The sequence below is a fragment of the Cebus imitator genome, unplaced genomic scaffold, assembly GCF_001604975.1.
Source record: "Cebus imitator isolate Cc_AM_T3 unplaced genomic scaffold, Cebus_imitator-1.0 Scaffold83, whole genome shotgun sequence".
In the NCBI taxonomy this organism is placed as follows: Eukaryota; Metazoa; Chordata; class Mammalia; order Primates; family Cebidae; genus Cebus; species Cebus imitator.
The window spans coordinates 847,594-865,366 of NW_016107398.1; the positions used below are offsets into that span (position 1 = coordinate 847,594).

Below are 17,773 nucleotides of genomic sequence, written 5' to 3' on the forward strand. Positions count from 1 at the left end.
TTTTTTGAGACAGGGTCTTGCTCTGTTGCCAGGCTAGAGTGCAGTGGTGCAATCTTGGCTCACTGCAACTGTTGCCTCCTGGGTTCAAGTGATTTCTCATGCCTCAGTTGCTCAAGCAGCTGGGATTACAGGTGCCTGCCATGACACCCATGCTAATTTTTAGTAGAGGCAGGGTTTCACCATGTTGGTCAGGCTGATCTTGAACTCCTGACCTCAAGTGATCCACTCACCTTAGCCTCCCAAAGTGCCGAGATTACAGGCATAAGCCATGGCACCTGGCTAAGCACAGGGATTTTTTTAAAACCTCCAGGTGATTCTAACATTTGAGAACCACTGATCTAAACTCTTCCAAATTTCAGATCTCAATTTTTCCAAGAGACCTTTTGACAAGTATAGGGCAAATGATTTTCTTCTCACTGAAATTTTGATTCTGCTGTAATTATAAGGGGGCACTTTTCTAGAATTAAAATGTAGATGATTGTATCAAGCCCTTCATCACAATAACAAAGAGATAGCCTTGACAGTTATATAAATGGATTTTTTAATGTTTCTTTCAAAGTACCTCATCCTAAAAATATCTTCTATAGACCACCTATCAAGATACTTGGTTAATACACAAATTATTTATATAACCTGAGTTATAGTATATGACATAATACTTCGAGGACTTTTGTAATTTTAAGATAAATTCTTTTTAATACTTTAAAAATAACTGTACTAAGTTACTGTTTAGCTTACATATACACTAAGAATTAACTTACTTTTGATTTATAAGAAAGAAAACTAAGGCAAAAAGGAAGTTTTTAGTAATTAGTTTTCAGGTTGAAGTCTGCCCTTTAACATTCTGACAAGCCTATCCCACCGTCTTGCTGGTTGGTTCCCTCAGCTGATCTCCACTCAGCCTTGCTACTTGCAGTTCTTGACCAGCTCATGTCTGTGCTTCTCCTTTGGGAAAATATTCCCGTGTACTCCAACATCCAATAAGACTTAGAGCTTTACCCTTCGATAGCCACTTTCTAGAAAGAATCCAGTGTATTCTAATCAGCTCTTCAATTGTCTGTTTCTCACAGAGTATGCACTTTAAGGTTGACGGCCTGGGTCTTACTCAACTTTGTAACATCTGCTCCAGTGTCAGGCTCTAAAGCACCCAGTATTGATGAAGCTAGTGCAGTGATCCTGGAGAGGGCAGGACCTGCAGGCTGCAGTGACTATCATGGCCAGAAGAGGACAGTAGAGGAGTGCTGACCTGATGTAAGGGCTTCTCCAGAAGTCCTGTGGCAGAACCAACTCAACAGGGAACCTTCAAAGGCCGGGAGATTACAGGTGGCTCAGAGATGGGCAAGGAATTCAAGGAAACAAACTTTACCATTACCTCCCCAGAAGGGTGGTAGGTTTCAAGGATCTGATGAGTGCCTAATATGGGTTTAGTGTTTTATAACTCCTGTTAGCTATCAGTGATATTTCACAACTGTGGAGACTGAGGAGTGGAGGTTAAATAACATGTCAGAAGCAGCGCTTTGAAGGTACGGTGGCTCACACCTATAATCCCAGCACTTTGAGAGGCTGAGGCAGGAGGATTGCTTGAGCTGAGAAGCTCAAGACCAGCCTGGGCAACATGGCATAACCTCGTCTTTACAAAAAAAAAAAATACACGCGCGCGCGCGCACACACACACACACACACACACAGTAGCCAGGCACAGTGGCATGTGCCTGTAGTCCCTGCTACTTGGGAGGCTGAGGTGACAGGATTGCTTGAGCCTGGGAAGCAGAGGTTGCAGTCCAGCCTGGGCAACAGGGTGAAAGACCCTGTCTCAAAAAAATAAAAGCAAGTAATGGTGGCTGCTATGGTCTGAGCGTTTGTGTCTCCTCCAAAATTCCTATGTTGAAACCTAATTTCCCATGTGTATTAGAAGGTGTGGCCTTTGGGAGGTGGTTAGGTCTTGGAGTTTATGCCCTTATCAAAGAGGCCCCAAAGAGCTGCCTTACCCCTTACATGATTTGAGGACACAGTGAGGAAGCACCATTCTATGAACAAGGAGGTGGGCCCTCAGCAGAAGCCAAATATGCCAGTGCCTTGATCTTGGACTTCCCAGCCTCCAGAACTGTGAGAAATAAATTTGTGTTCTTTATAAACTACCCAGTGTACAGAATGTTATAGTAGCCCAAGTAAACTAAGACAGTGACTGGATCCATTGCTATAACAAACTCTGCATAAACAGCCTCTGCTTATTCTCATTTGGGTGGTCTTTACTTATTTGTACACTGCTAGTCTCTATTTGTCATAGATTATCTATAATACAGTCCTCAAAATATATGAAAAAGGAAATATGATATTAGTAATTCAGTGAAACTTTTCTCAAGCATCTATTTAAATTTGTTGCAACACAAAGATTCCATCAGGTTTCAGATAAAAATGGAAGATTGACTCACATGAAGACAGTGCACTTGACTGTCTTATCACTATTCCTCTTTTTTATTTTGACTTAATCTTACCACTATCCCTCTTTTTACTTTTAAGACAGGGTCTCACTCTGTCATCCAGGCTGGAGCGCAGTGGCACAATAATGGCTCACTGCTGCCTCAACCTCCCAGGCTCAAGCAATTCTCTCACCTCAGCCTTCCAAGTAGCTGAGACAGAGGCGCTACCATACCCAGCTAACTTTAAAATTATTTTTGTAGAAACAGGGTCTCATCATGTTGCCCAAGCTGGTCTCGAACACCTAGACTCAAGCAATCCTCCTGCCTCAGCCTCCCAAAGTCCTAGGATTATAAGCATGAGTCACTGCACCCAGATCTTTTTACTTTTATCCCATTTTATTTCTACATCCTACTTTTAAAATTGCTTATCTAGTGATTATGCTCTTTAAAACTAAGCCTTAATAACCATGAATAGATCTGTACACTTGCCAGATGATAGCATTTTTGTTTTATCATTTCATCTCTCTTCTAGACTCTGTTCTCTTTCCTTCTCCCCAGCTCCATCTATCCCCACCATCCTATCTTCCCAGATGATTCTACCATTGGAACCTCTGGGCAGTCACCTGTGCAAGGACTCACCTTCATTTCTCACCACAGCCCTAATCTGGACAGAGTTTTGTGGTTGTGTCTAACATGACAATATTGTGGGGACTGAGGATGAAGCTGATATGCCTCTGGAGAGACTGGACTGCTTGCTCATGAGGCAAGCATGTTAGACATGAGGTGTAAACATCTCAGAAGCCCTCAAAGCCATCACTAGATTTTTTCCAAGAAGGTAACAGTTGCTATTTTTAATGCTAAACTCAGCTCAGGAAGAAAAGGTAAAATTATATTCAACTTCTGTTTAAGAAGACCAACAAATGTATAAACAAGTTTAAAAAGACCTCTCTGAAAAATGTTTAAGATAAACATTTTATTAAAATTATAAAGAAGATTCAGTTGTCTAGAAAATTCTCTTAGGCTGGGCTCAGTGGCTCATGCCTGTAATCCCAGCACTTTGGGAAGCTGAGGTGGGTGGATCATGAGATCAGGAGATTGAGACCATCCTGGCTAATATGGTAAAAAAAAATACAAAAATTAGCTGGGCGTGGTGGTGAGTGCCTGTAATCCCAGCTATTTGGGAGGCTGAGGCAGGAGGATCACTTGAACCAGAGGTTGACAGATGAAAATATCTGTCAGAGGTTACAGTGAGCCGAGATTGCGTCACTGTACTCCAGCCTGGCCACAGAGTGAGATGCTGTCTCAAAAAAAAAAAAAAAAAAAAAAAGAAAATTATCTTAGGTGAAAGGCAGAATTGGCTAACACTGCAACAGTGTATTCAATCCACAAGTAAGTATCAATGTTCAACTGAATGTTTGTGGCATAATTGGGGATAACTAAGTTACTTAGGTGACACTTTTTTTCTTCTTTTGATGTTACCAGCTACATAGTAAAATATTAGCAAGTCCCATGTTACCAAAGTTCTAAGCTGTTGCTTACTAAGAAGGTTCATTGGTGATTCCTGCTTCACAAGAGAATGCAGTTCTTCAAGACTTCCTTGTAGCCATGTACTGATATGCTCCATGTTTTCATCTCTTTCACACAGTTTGTCTGTTAGATTTTTTATGTCTTGCACGGTCTCTTCACCATTGTCCACCAAGATCTAAAGAAACGGCATTTTAGGGTATGTCAACATAAATTGCAACAGCATAAATAAATACACATTCTGTCTAAGTGGATCATGCCCAGAATGAAAATATTATATATGAAAAACTGGTATCCATCATAAAAAATAAGTGCATGTATACACAGCCAATTCACAAAGTTCTGTAAGTGATCTTGGGAAAATGGATTATCAAATGAGAAGAATAATGGAATGCTCACTGAATTCAAATTTTTAAGTGGATAATGGTAGCCATGGTGATGGCAGCATAAAAAGCTAGTTTCCCCCCTCAGAGAAGCACAGAGCTGCAGAGAAGATTCACCCTAACAGAAGGAACTTTGGAATTGGGCAGGATGTGCGTTGTAAATTCCCATACGTTCACAAACTATTTGGTCTTGGGCAAGTTATGTAAACCCTCTGAGCCTCAGCAGCTCCATCTGAAAAAGGCATTTTAACACTTTCCTAATCCAGTGTTTTAATACTTAAATGGAGGATTATATGTAAACTTTAAATACTTAGAAAGTGGCAGAGCCAGGATTTTAACCCCAGCCTATCTGACACTGAAGTGGGGAGGGTGCAGATGTTGCACTGGTAAAAATGAAGAGGTAAGGAGTCCAGAACTGACAACTTTGTCCTAAACAAAATGTGTTCATTTAGGTCATGCAAAGTCTTTCCCACCTTAACTGAATGGTAGGAAGACAGTTTCCCAAAAAATTAAGATTTCATAGTGACATTTGGTTAAAAAAATTTTAAAAAGGACACGTTTTAGGAAGTGGTGGTCACAGTAGCATCTAGGACTTCAGGGGAGTGACAGAGCTAGTGTGACTTTCCACCTTGATGTGTGTGCATGCAGGTGCACACAGACACAAAAGCACACACACTTATTAGGTAGGTAAACATTTTTGGAAATACAGTTATTTATATGGAGGCAACACACACACACACACAAAACTCACCTTAACTGTGGCCTGAAATTCAGCCCACAAATTCTCATATTGTGCTAAAATAAAGATTTAAAAAATACAATGGTTACTGATACAATTTGAACATTTTAATAAAAGTCATGTGTTTTTTTTTTCAAAAATTATTTTTTAACTAAAAATGTCTACTTCCAAAATGACAGGATAACTGTATTGGACTTGCCCTCCCACTACAAACAAGTAGAGGAAAGAAGAAAAACATATGAAAGAAATGTTTTCAGATGTTAAAGAATGGGCAGCCCAGGACCTTGACACCAGGAAGAAGTGAAGCAAAGGAGGTGAGTCCTGTGATCACCCAGCTTTCCACTGGGGCGTACTTTCCAGACCACAGCACAAGCACAGCAGGGTGGTCTTAACACAGACACAAAAAGATTAGCAAATTGAATCTAGCAATAGACAAGAACAATAAAAGCTTTTGGACAAGTGGGCTTTATGCTAAGAATGAGAGAATTCAAATTCAATCAGTGCAACTTACCACATGAACAGCATAAAGGAGTAACACCAGCTGAGCATCTCAGTGGATGTCTGAGCAGCTGAGGCTAGTCACCCAGGCACTCTGTGCCTATATGACTGACCATTCCCCCTGCCCATAAGTACCTTGAACAGCCAATCCTGGGTGAGCCTCCCTGGCTAGCAACACTGCATGTGGGGCCACACAATGTTGCTGGGGAAATTAAGGGCATCTCTGAGAAGGTTGCACGGGGTTTCCTCAAGACTTTGCCCTCTGTGCCTTTTCCCTTTGCTGATTTTACTCTGTATCTTTCTATAATAACAGTAACCATAAGTATAACAATTTTCAATTCCTGTGAATCATTTTAGCTAATCATTAAGCCTAAGAGTAGTCCTGGGACATCTGATACTACACTAAAGCTGCACATTTTTTTTGAAATAAAGACCTAAATAAATGGAGATATATATACTATATTCTTGGATTACATAACACAATTTTATTAAAATGTCAATTCTTCTAACATTGACTTATAGATTCAACACACAGTTAAGATTCCAGCAGGTGTGTGTGTCTGTGTGTGTGTGTGTGTGTGTGTGTGTGTATGTGTCTGTGTATATACAGATTAATTAGGTGATTCTAAAATGTATATGGAAATCAAAGAATTTAGAATAGTGAAAATAATTTTAAAAAAGAAGCATACAGGTGAAGAATTCTGTTACCTGATGTCCAGACTGCATATGAAGCTATAATAATTAAGACAGTGTGGTATTGGTATAAAGTTTGGCATTTAGATTAAAGGAACAAACCCATAAAATTGATTTTTGAAAGGCTGCTAGAATAATACAATGGCAAAAGCATGGTCTTTTCAAAAATAGTACTGGAACAACTGAATGTACGTAAGACAAAACAATGAAATTCAAGCCTTGCCTCACATCATATGAAAAAATTCACTTAAAATGAATTAGAGATCTAGACATAAACACTAAAACTAAAAAAAAAAAAAAAATTATACAGGAAAATCTTCAAGAGCTTGGCGTAGGCAAAAATGTTTTAGGCAGGAAACAAAAAGTACTAAACTTAAAAGACAAAATAGATAGATGGGTTTTATTCAAATGAAAACTGTTTACTCTTTCTGAGACACCATGAAGAAAACAAAAAGTCAAGCTTCAGACTGAAAAAGGACTCATTTCCAGAAAATATTAAGATTTTAACTTGATAATAGTAAACAACACAAAGCAATGAGATAAAGATGTGGACAGACATGTGACAGATTGTATTTTCCAAAGATAGCCCCACAATATAACCCATTCTTTTTTTACCCCCGACACGATGCTGATACTCCTTTCACTGAGCAGTGGTGGCTATGACCCCTCCACTTGCACCTGAGTGACTGCCTCAACCATTAGCATGTTGTGGAAGTAACACTGACTTCTGAGGCTAGGTCATAAGACACCATGAACTGCTACTTTATTCTCTTGGGATGCTTTTGGAACCAGGCCAAACAGCTACAAGGAGAGGCCATGAGGAGGTGTTCTGGCCGATGGTCTCCCTCAAGATCCAGTTGAGAGCCAGCATCAACTTCAGACACAGGAATAAGTCAGTCTTCAGATGATTTAAGTTCCCAGCTGCTGAATTACCCTCAGTTTTCAGGTTGCCCTGGCTGATGCCATGTGGAGCAGACATTAAGTTGTTTTCAACAAGCTCTGATCACATTGTCAATTAGTGAGCAAAGTAAATAATTTGTCTTCAGCTACTATGTTTGCAGTATTTGTCACAAAAGATAATATTCATATGGTCATGAAATACATGAAAAAGGATACTCAACAACATTGTCATTAGAGAAGTACAAGTTACAATCACAATGAAATGCCATTACATACCTATTAAAACGACCAGAATATTAACAATTTAAAGCGTTTTGACAATTTTAAGTGCTGATGAGAATGCAGAGCAATGGGAACTCTTCTCCATTGTCAGTGGAATGAGACACTTAACGATCACTTTGGCAAACTTATCTGGTGGTTTCTTATAAAGTTAATCATATACTAACCATATATATTTCTTATAAAGTTAATCATATACTAACTGCTATATAACTCAGCAATTCCATTATAGGTATTTACCCAAGAAAAATGAAAACATGGCCATAAAACACTTGTAAACGAACGTTCACAGCAGCTTCATTCATAATAATCCCAAACTGAAAATAATCTAAATGTCTTTTGACTGGTGAATGAATGAACAAAATATGGTATCTATATAATAGGATTCTATGGTACAGCTATAAAAAGGAGCAAACTAATGATACATGCAACAACCTGGATGAATCTTAAAACAATTTGCTGAGTGAAGGAAGTCAGGTATAAAGTGTGCATATGCTATCATTTCATTTATATCTAATTATTAATGACAGAAAGCAGATCAATGGTTTCCAGGAACTGGAGATGGGGTAGGTGATCAATGGCAAAAGAATACAGAGAAAATTTTGTAGTGATGAAAATGTTCTGTATCTTGCTTACGGTGGTAGTGGTTACACTGGCATGTACATTTGTCAAAATTCACCAACCTAAAAATGGGTGCATTTTTTGTAGGCAAATCAGTAAAATGGATTTAAATGAAGTAAACATTTTATGTGTAAAGAGCACTGTAATGGTTAATATTGTCAACTTGATTGGATTGAAGCATGCAAAGTACTGTTCCTGGGTATGTCTATGAGGGTATTGCCAAAGGAGATTCACATTTGAGTCGGTGGATTGGGAGAGGCAGACCCACCCTCGATCTAGGTAGGAACTATTTAATCAGCTGCCAGCACAGCTAGACTGGCTGAGTCTTCCAGCCTTCTTCTTTCTCCCATGCTGGATGCCTCCTGCCCTCGAACATCAGACTCCAAGTTCTTCAGCTTTTGGACCCTTGGACTTACATCAGTGGTTTGTCAGGGGCTCTTGGGCCTTTGGCCACGGACTGAAGGCTGCACTGTCAGCTTCCCTACTTGTGAGGCTTTGGGACTCGGACCGATCCTCCACCGGTTTCCCTGTTTCTCAACTTGTAGATCACTTATCATGGGACTTTACCTTGTGATCATGTGAGTCAATTCTCCTTAATAAACTCCCTTTCATATATACATATTAGTTCTGTCCCTCTAAAGAACCGTGACTAATACAAGCACCCACACATTACTTACCCTCCTGAGTTATCAGTTGCTGAGATAAGTCACTTGAGGTGTGCATGAGGGCTTCTTGTCCTTCTCTGTATTTCTCTATGTTATTCTTCATGTATAAAATGTACTGAAAATTAAAAGCATGTGATTGCTTTTAGCAGTTTAGTTACTATAAATTATCATGTAGTCATTCAGCAAACATGCATAAATTACTCCTCTGTGCTACCCACTGTTCTAGGTAAAGGGGTAACAGTGGTGAATAAAACATACCTTGGTCAAGCTTCCATCCTGGGAAGGAGATAAACAATTCTCCTTCCTATTAAGCATTTCATTTCCACATTTAAATAAACATTGCATTCTGAGTATAATTTTCCACGAAAGGAAATTAGAGGGTGTTCTATCCTAATGCATCATGTCCACTACAAAAATGTTCCTGATGCAAAATGTGTGTGCGGTAGATGTCACAAAGCAGTAATGCTGCCAGACTAGAGTTGAGTGTAAGGCCTCAGAGAGATGACTGAGTCAGGAGACTGCATGAATTACTCACTCAAGTCAGATGTTCACTGGGTTGGTGACAGTGGCGGCAGTAGTGACAGGTAACTTTCAGTATTAAAGTCATGGCTTTCTGTTCTGACCGCCCAGTGCTCAGAAACACTAAAGTCCCAGGAACTCGGAAAGTATGGGCTTTCAGAGTTCGCAGAAATTGTGTTCAGTGCTATAGATGAGGTAGACATGGGGCTGTTACATAGGCTGTTTTAAGCATATAGGGTTGACTCATGTATCTACTCTTGTATCAGTCTTTTCATAGCTTGTTTTCTGGTATTATAATAAACAAAATTAAAAGTCACCTTGAGCCAAGTCCAAGGCCTCATTCTTGCCCTTCTTTGAACATGGGGCTGCAGACTTGCCTAGTTCAGCTGGACTCTTGTGCTTCTCCCAAACTCTCTATCTTCTATTAGTCTACCTCTTCATCTCCTCTTCCACAGCTCACTCCTTCGAAGTTGTTTTTCTCCAGGATTCTGTTCACAGCCCCTGATCTACTCATTCAACACACTGTTCCTGAAGAGATTCATCCATCTCCCAAGTGTAAATCCTGCCTTTACGCTAATGATAACCAGTGAGAGTTCTCCTTTGAGCTCCTCACCTGGTGTGGCAAGGTGCCCTTGCTCTGGGGCACTGAATGTGTCTTGTTCAGATTGCTGTACTTAACATACTGAATTGTAATGATCTGCTTGTATGTGCATCTCTTCAGCTAGACCATGAGCTTCCAAAGGGCTGGGGCAGTATCTTACATATCTCTCCATTCACTGTGTCTTGCTCAGTGCTTGGGACTCAGTGCATGTTTAGAGTAAAGGGATGCAATCAGCAAAACTGAGTGGTGAGTGAATAACAAAACAGCGCAGGGTCATTTGGTAACTAGCAGATGGACACTGAATTAAAAAAAAAAAACAGGACTTTTGGAATCAGTCTTTCATGTACGAATCCATCTGCCCATCCAATACCAAAATAGCAATACGAATTCTAATTCTTTTAAGAAATAATCTATATCCTGATAGGAAAGCAGTCTAGTGAAACAAACCAGTTTGTTTCAAGGTCTAGAAGAATGAAGATGCAATGCATGTGTGAGGGTTATCAATGATGGTATGTATCCAGGCTCTTTGGAGCGCAATTACCTTTTCAAAGTGCATTAGTACTGATTATGTTATTTTAGTTTATAAAAAAACATGAGAGTGGTGAGATAACTATTGCCATTTAACAGATGAAAAAAATTATCCAGTGAGGTGAAGGGATTTTCTTCATGCCATTGGATTAGTCATTGATTTTTTTCTGGCTATTAAAACTTCTAAAAAAAAAACCACAACCTCAATTTACACATCTATAAATGGGACATACTGTATTATCCACTTTTTAAGGTTACGGTGAGCCTTAAATGTCAAATGAGACTGAATCCCTCTAACATTACAAGCATTGTGCAAAACACTTGGGGTACATTGACAACAGATCTGGACCATGAGGTCATTATGGATGGCTGCAAAAAAAGGATTTTAAAAATTATAATTCTTTTGCATTTTCAGTTTATAAAGAAGTCACATTAAACTTGTGAGTAGCAGTTATTCCCATATTAAGAGGAAAAAATTAAGCTTACAAGTTCAGTGATCTGCCCAAAGTCACACAGAGTTACTAGTGAATAACAGACTCTAATCCAGGTCTTTCAAACTAGATAATATTATGTAACGTTTTGTTGTTATTGTTTTTGTCATAGTATATAAAATACAGGACTCCATGTACTTTAACAATATGCTTTGAATGCAATAGTTCTGGGCATTAAAAATCAGTTCTTATAAATATCTAATGATTAAATATAGCATTTTAAAATGTTAAATAACTTTTAAGTATAAATAAGACTTTAATTTTAGGAGTTGGATGAACAAATTCCTCTGCTATAAAAAGAGCTACAATCAGTATGAACTAGAAAACCTACTTTAAAAAAATGGGCAGAAGCCTTGAACAGTCACTTCACAAAAAGAGGATATCCAACTGGCCAACAGTGCTTCAACAGTGGATAGGTGCTTCAACAGTGATCAGGAAAACACAAATTAGTGGGGCGCCACTACACACCATCAGAATGTTTAAACTGAAAAAGACAGTTTTGTGAGAGTGTGGAGCAACTGGTGTTCTCATGCATTGCTGGTGGGAGTGGCAATTGGTGCAACTTCTTTGGGAGACAGTATGTACTAAAGTGGGAGTTATGCATCTCTATGGCTCTGCAATTCCACTTGAGAGGTATACTCAACAGAAAAATGTATGTTCACCAAAAAATGTGAACTAGAATGTTCACAGCAATACTATTTGTAATAGTCAAAAATTAGAAACTCTCTGAACACCCATCAACAATACAGTGTATAAATACATTGTAATAGTAGTCATACAATGGAATACTACACAGAACTAAGAGTAACAAACTATACTCAACAATAAGGTTGAACCTCACAAACATAATGTTGAACAAAATAATCTACACTGTATTGTTCTATAACTACAATATTCCAAACCAGGGAAAACTAGTCTATGATGTTAGCATGCTGGTACCCTTAGTGGGGCTGGTTAGTGACTAGAGGGAGCATAGAGGATATCTGGATACTGATAATGCTTTGTTTCTTGATCTGGGTGCTGGTTACACAAGTGTGTTTATGGAGCTGTACACTTGCAATCTGGGCACTTTTCTGGTACTTTATGCTCCATTAAAAAATTTTCAAGAGCTATTATTTTCTCTTGTAACTATTACAGGTCTAGTCAACTAATCGAAGCCATCATGCAAAGCATGGTGCTCTTAAACTTACTTCTTTTAATTTTTTATTTTCCAGGAACAGAAGGTCTGCTTTTTCATCATTTATATAGATTCCACTTTCTAAGTTCTTTAGAGTTTCAAAATGATCTTTGATTTTTTTGCTTTCTTGATCTCGTAATTGTTTTAATTCTTCTTTTAGGTCCTCCTGTTCAAACAGAAAACTCCAAATTATTTCTGAGTTCAAAGTGCAAGGCACCAGGGAATTATATTGCCTAGATCACATTGGAGCTGGATTCTAAATTAATTCCTGAAGCATCGAGCAGAGAACAGCTATTTTTCCTTAGAAAAACCTTGCAAGGCACCAGGGTATTATATTGCCTAGATCACATTGGAGCTGGATTCTAAATTAATTCCTGAAGCATCGAGCAGAGAACAGATATTTTTCCTTAGAAAAACCTATCAACCCCACATTTATTCATGGACTCTAGGAAGGGGGTCTGTGGACTTCAAGTTAAGAACTCCAGACATTGAGACAATGTCACAAAATAAAATATACAGTCAGCCCTCTGTATCTGTGCATTCTGCATTTGTGGATTTATAAACATGGATGGAAAATATTCACAAAATAAAAATAATGACAATAAACAATACAAATAAAAACAATACAGTATGACAACTACTTACATAGCATTTACATTTTATTAGGTATTATCGGTAATCTAGAAATAATTTAAAGTATTTTGGAGAATTTGGGTAGGTTATATGCAAATACTGCACCATGTTATACAAGGGGCTTGAGCATCTGTCAATTTTGATAGATATGTTGGTCTTGCAACGAATCCCCCATAGACATAAGGGATGACTGTACTTTGATATATGAACAACTGTCTGGCAAAATAGAGAAGGGAAAATTTATTGAGCTGTCTGTTTGTTTGTTTTTAGATGGAGTTTTACTCTTTGTTCTCCAGGCTGGAGTGCAGTGGTGCAATAGATCACTGCATTCTCCACCTCCCGGGTTCAAGCGATTCTCCTGTCGCAACCTCCCGAGTAGCTGGGATTACAGGTGCCCACAACCACGCCTGGCTAATTTTTGTATTTTTAGCAGAGATGGGGTTTCACCATGTTGGCCAGGCTGCTCTCAAACTCCTGACCTTAGGTGATCCGCCTGCCTCGCCTCCCAAAGTGCTGAGATTACAGGCATGAGCCATTGCATCCAGACTATTAAAGCTTTTAAAGAACTTAATGATTCTTAAAGAAAGAAGATTGCTTTATGAAATTTTCAGTATTCTCTGTTTTCTCTACTAACTTCTCTGTTCGGTTCTCTGTTGTTAGACTATTATATATTGCATGATATTTATTCATTGTATAATCATCACCAGCAGCATCTTTTGTTTTGTTTTGTTTTGTTTGAGACAGAGTCTCGCTCTGTCGCCCAGGCTAGAGTACAGTGGCATGATCTCAGCTCACTGCAACCTCTGCCTCCCAGGGTTTAAGCGATTATCCTGCCTCAGCCTTCTGAGTAGCTGAGATTACAGGCACGTGCCACCACATCTGGCTAATCTTTGTATTTTTAGTAGAATTGGTCAGGCTGGGCTCAAACCCCTGTGTTGGCCTCCCAAAGTGCTGGGATTACAGGCATGAGCCACTGCACCTGGCCACCAGCAGCATCTTATTAATAAAACTGCATATATATACTATACTTGTAATTTTCTCCTTCATATTTTCCTCTATATTCCTTCACATTTTATAACATATTAAAAGTTACATTTACATTTTGAGGCTTAGCACGGTGGCTCACACCTGTAATCCCAGCACTGTGGGAGGCCAAGGCAGGCCCATCACTTGAGGTCAGGAGTTTGAGACCAGCCTGGTCAACATGGTGAAACCCCGTCTCTACTAAAAAATAGAAAAAGTAGCCAGAAATCGCTTGAACTCGGGAGGCCGAGGTTGCATTGAGCCAGGATTGTATGACTGCACTCTAGCCTGGGCAACAGAGCAAGACTCCATTTCAAAAAAAAAAAGTTACATTTTAATATCAATGCATTTCAAAGAATGTTTCCATTTTGAATTAGCCAACTCCACATGCATATGTTTATCACCAAGTATTGATTATAAATTTTTAAAAGGCACTAAGCACCTCTTTACCTGCCACTCATTCATCCATTCCCCTCACCACAATCTTTGTTCATGCACCCTTAAAAAGCAGAAGCAAGTTTCTAACTTAAGAAAACCGAGATCCACTCAATGACTGTTCCACAATTATATGTTATTGGTTCTAATCTCTCTCCCTCTTTCCCTATATACATATGCACATAAGTATACATATATACACACATACATATGTATACGTGTGTATGTGTATACATATGCATATGTATGTATTGTAACAAAGATTTTTAAACATTGAGATGGAAAGTATAAGTTTAACAAATGTGGATTTCATGAGAACTTCAATGCCAGGTAAATATTACCATCTGTATATACCACTATTCTAATTTTAAAAAATAATAATTAATGCAATGATCCTTTACCGTGTTGGTAACGTATCTTGAAAAGTCCCTTGTAAACAGAAAAATGTGATTGTTCAGTAAATCCTCTTCCTGTCTTTGTGCTATTAAAAAAAAAGAAAAAAATAACTACCTCAAAAATTTAGTTAACAAAATATTAATCAAAGAAAGAAGCACCTAGTTTTAAAAGTCAAATTCTCTCACAAGGTTTATAACAAAAACCAGCTGTCAGGCACTTGCTGCACAATGCTATGTTTACTCCTGTGTGACTCCTCAATATCAACCATTTTAAACTCTTGTTGTTTATTCTTCCACTTAGCTCAATTTTCTTTAAAAATATGCAAATATGCCTATTTTTTGATTTATCATTTTCAGGCATTTTCCATTTAATTAGTCCCATTTCCACTCCTCCCACAGCCACAACCTCTACATTTCCTCCCTGACCTTCCTATAAAGTTATAGTTTTTGTTTAAATAAATTCTAACTATTTTGATCATTATGGCAGTAAGGATTATTCCCTGATGATCCAAATGGTATGATTATATTTCCTTTTTAGTATAATTTGTTTTTTCCTGGAGTTAAAAATCACCTTACTAAAAAAAATAAAATTGCTCAGTGTTCCATGTACATATAATTAATTCATACCCAAATCTACAATGGAATTGTAAAACTGTTCTAAATATTATTTCCCATATAGTCAAACACATGAACAAATCTATCAGTTCCATTTATCCCCTCTCCCGCAGAACCCTCCTATGAGATATGCCTTCTGGGATCTTCTCTTTCTTTGTGCTTGCTTTGCAGTTCACTTCTTAGGACTTCCTTTTGCATTTTTCTTTTTTTTTAAGTTTTTATTCAACCAGAATCCTTTGCTTTATTCTTATGCTGGACTTCTTGTTTCCTGAATTTCTTATACTCTTTTTCTTGATTCATTCCTTCTATTTGTTGAAGCAAATTCTACACAGCTTTAGGAGAAAGAGTAAATGGGATAAATGTTTTGAGATCTTGTATATCTCAATATGTCTCTATATACTTGATTGATAGTTTAGCTGGGTATCTAATGTTAGAAATTATTCTTTCTCAGATTTTGAAGCTATTGTCTTATAACTTCTACTATAATGCTGTTAAGAAGTTTGAAATGATTCTGATTTCTAATATTTTGTGTGAGGTCTAAATTTTCTCTCTAGGAGCTTGTAGGATCTTCTCTTTCTATTTTTCCTTCTGAAATTCCACAGTGATATGGCTTAGTCTCTTCTTTTAAATATTGTTTTGGGGATTTGCTTGGACATTTAAAAATGGAAACTTATATTCTCTAGTTATAAGAAATATTTTTGCATTATTTCTTTGATAATTTTATTCTTTCTTTAAAAACATGAATATATGGCTATATCTTGATTTATCTTTGTCAGGCATTTTCTATTTACTTTGTCATATAGTAGAAGACAATTTAGCATGCTTACTCCCATTCCCCTATCCCCCACCCATACCCTCTGCATTTCCTCCCTAACCTTTCTATAAAGTTATAGTTTTTGTTTAAGTAAATTTTAACTGTTTAGATCATTATAATAACGTAAGAATTTTTCACTCATTTTTTTTTTCTGGTCTCCTTGTTAGGTACATATTTGACATCTCAGAATAGTTCTTTAATTTTCTTACTTTTCTTTCCTTTTCCTCATCTGTTTTCGTTGTTGTTGATGCTCTATTTTTACAGATTTTCTTAACATTTCTTGTAATTTTCCTATTGAATTTTAACATTATACTTTTAATTTCTGAGAGCTCTGTTCTTTTATCTTTCTTTTAAGCATCACGTTCTTTTTTCATAAATGCGATATATTTATTTCTCTAAGAATATACTCTTTAAAAGCATGATTATGCTCTTTGCATTTTCTCTGTTTCCACCAAGTTCTCTTATTCTGTCCACTTCAGTTTCTCTTTCACACTGGGTGCTTCAGATCTTTGTCTGATCCCATTTAATAGTCCTCGGTAAGCTTCAATATACAGTGGTCAGGAAGGAACCAGCCATTTGAGGGGACCATTGAATGTTGGTGTTGTTGTGGGGCTTTTCTCTGAACTGTTCAGTTTCCTTAGAGGAAAAATCCAATAGTCTCCTTCCTCAGGTTGGGGTAAGGGATTATGAAGGAGTTCACAACACCGTTGGCTGGCAACATTCATCAAGCTGAGCTCAAAGGGGATCTCAGTACAGTACCTGTCTTCTACTCTCAGCCATATCTAATGCTTTGCAGTCTGAAGCCATCTGGTCCAGTTTCTTTGCCAGCATTGAGGAGGAGTCATTCGGCTAGCTGTACAAGGATGGGATTTGACCTGGAGCCCTAATTGCTCTTTATAAAGACTTTCAACCAACCTTTAGCCTTCTGACTCAGCTGTCACAGTTTCAGGGGACGCCACTGCCTGTGACTTTACAGCTTCAGGGAAAAGAACTTTTTGGCTTTATGGTGCCATTTTTGGCAGGCTCTTGGTATTTATATTTCTCCTTCTGCCACTATCCAATTACACCTTCCCAAAATTTCTTGTTATTTATTATCAGGTAATAATAAATCAGCAGATAGCAAATGTCTTATCTCGGCCAGTGTCTTGGTACTTATGGATTTGTATCTTTTTTAAAAACAATCTTTATATATATATTTGGGAGTTTTATGAGGAAACAAAGATATATGCATGTGTTTTATCCATCGGACTTAACTAAAAGCTTTATGTGTACCAAGCCCATGCATGCCATTCTCTGTAAATGTAACCGCTGGCAGGTCAACCTTCCTGCTCTTATGTTCCCTTTACTTCTTTTCTCCTGTCTTCTCCTCTTTACTTTCTTAAGCATTGTCTTTTTTTATATTAAGAGATTTAGTACTTGCAATTTATTGCTTACTTTTATACTCCTAGTGTTTCTTATCTCCTCTACCCTGTATACAAAGGGATAGGAAGAATGGTTGGGGAAGTAGAAAATTGGGAATAGGCTGGGCATGGTGGTTCATGCCTGTAATCCCAGCCCTTTGGGAGGCCAAGGTGGGAGGATCACGAGGTCAGGAGTTCAAGACCAGCCTGGCCAAGGTAGTGAAACCCGTCTTTACCAAAAATCTAAAAATTAGCCAGGTGGGGTGACGCACCTGTTATCCCAGCTACTCAGGAGACTGAGGCAGGAGTATCACTTGAACCCAGGAGGCAGAGGTTGTAGTGAGCCAAGATTGTGCCATTGCACTCCAGCCTAGGTGACAGAGAGATTCTTTCAAAAAAAAAGAAAGAAAATTGTGAATA

At 38.1% G+C, this 17,773-nt stretch overlaps 1 protein-coding gene across 1 annotated transcript in view; it reads right to left on the reverse strand.

Annotated features, from left to right (window-relative positions):
• Nucleotides 1–17,773, reverse strand: part of CCDC175 (coiled-coil domain containing 175) — a 63,833-nt gene that overhangs the window by 1,998 nt on the left and 44,062 nt on the right. The window contains exons 15-19 of the mRNA XM_017533907.2: nt 14,531–14,610; nt 12,052–12,204; nt 8,735–8,837; nt 5,079–5,122; nt 3,960–4,122 (exon numbers count right to left, since the gene is read on the reverse strand). Coding sequence (XP_017389396.1) covers nt 3,960–4,122; nt 5,079–5,122; nt 8,735–8,837; nt 12,052–12,204; nt 14,531–14,610 — 543 coding nt within the window. The remainder of the gene's footprint in view (nt 1–3,959; nt 4,123–5,078; nt 5,123–8,734; nt 8,838–12,051; nt 12,205–14,530; nt 14,611–17,773) is intronic.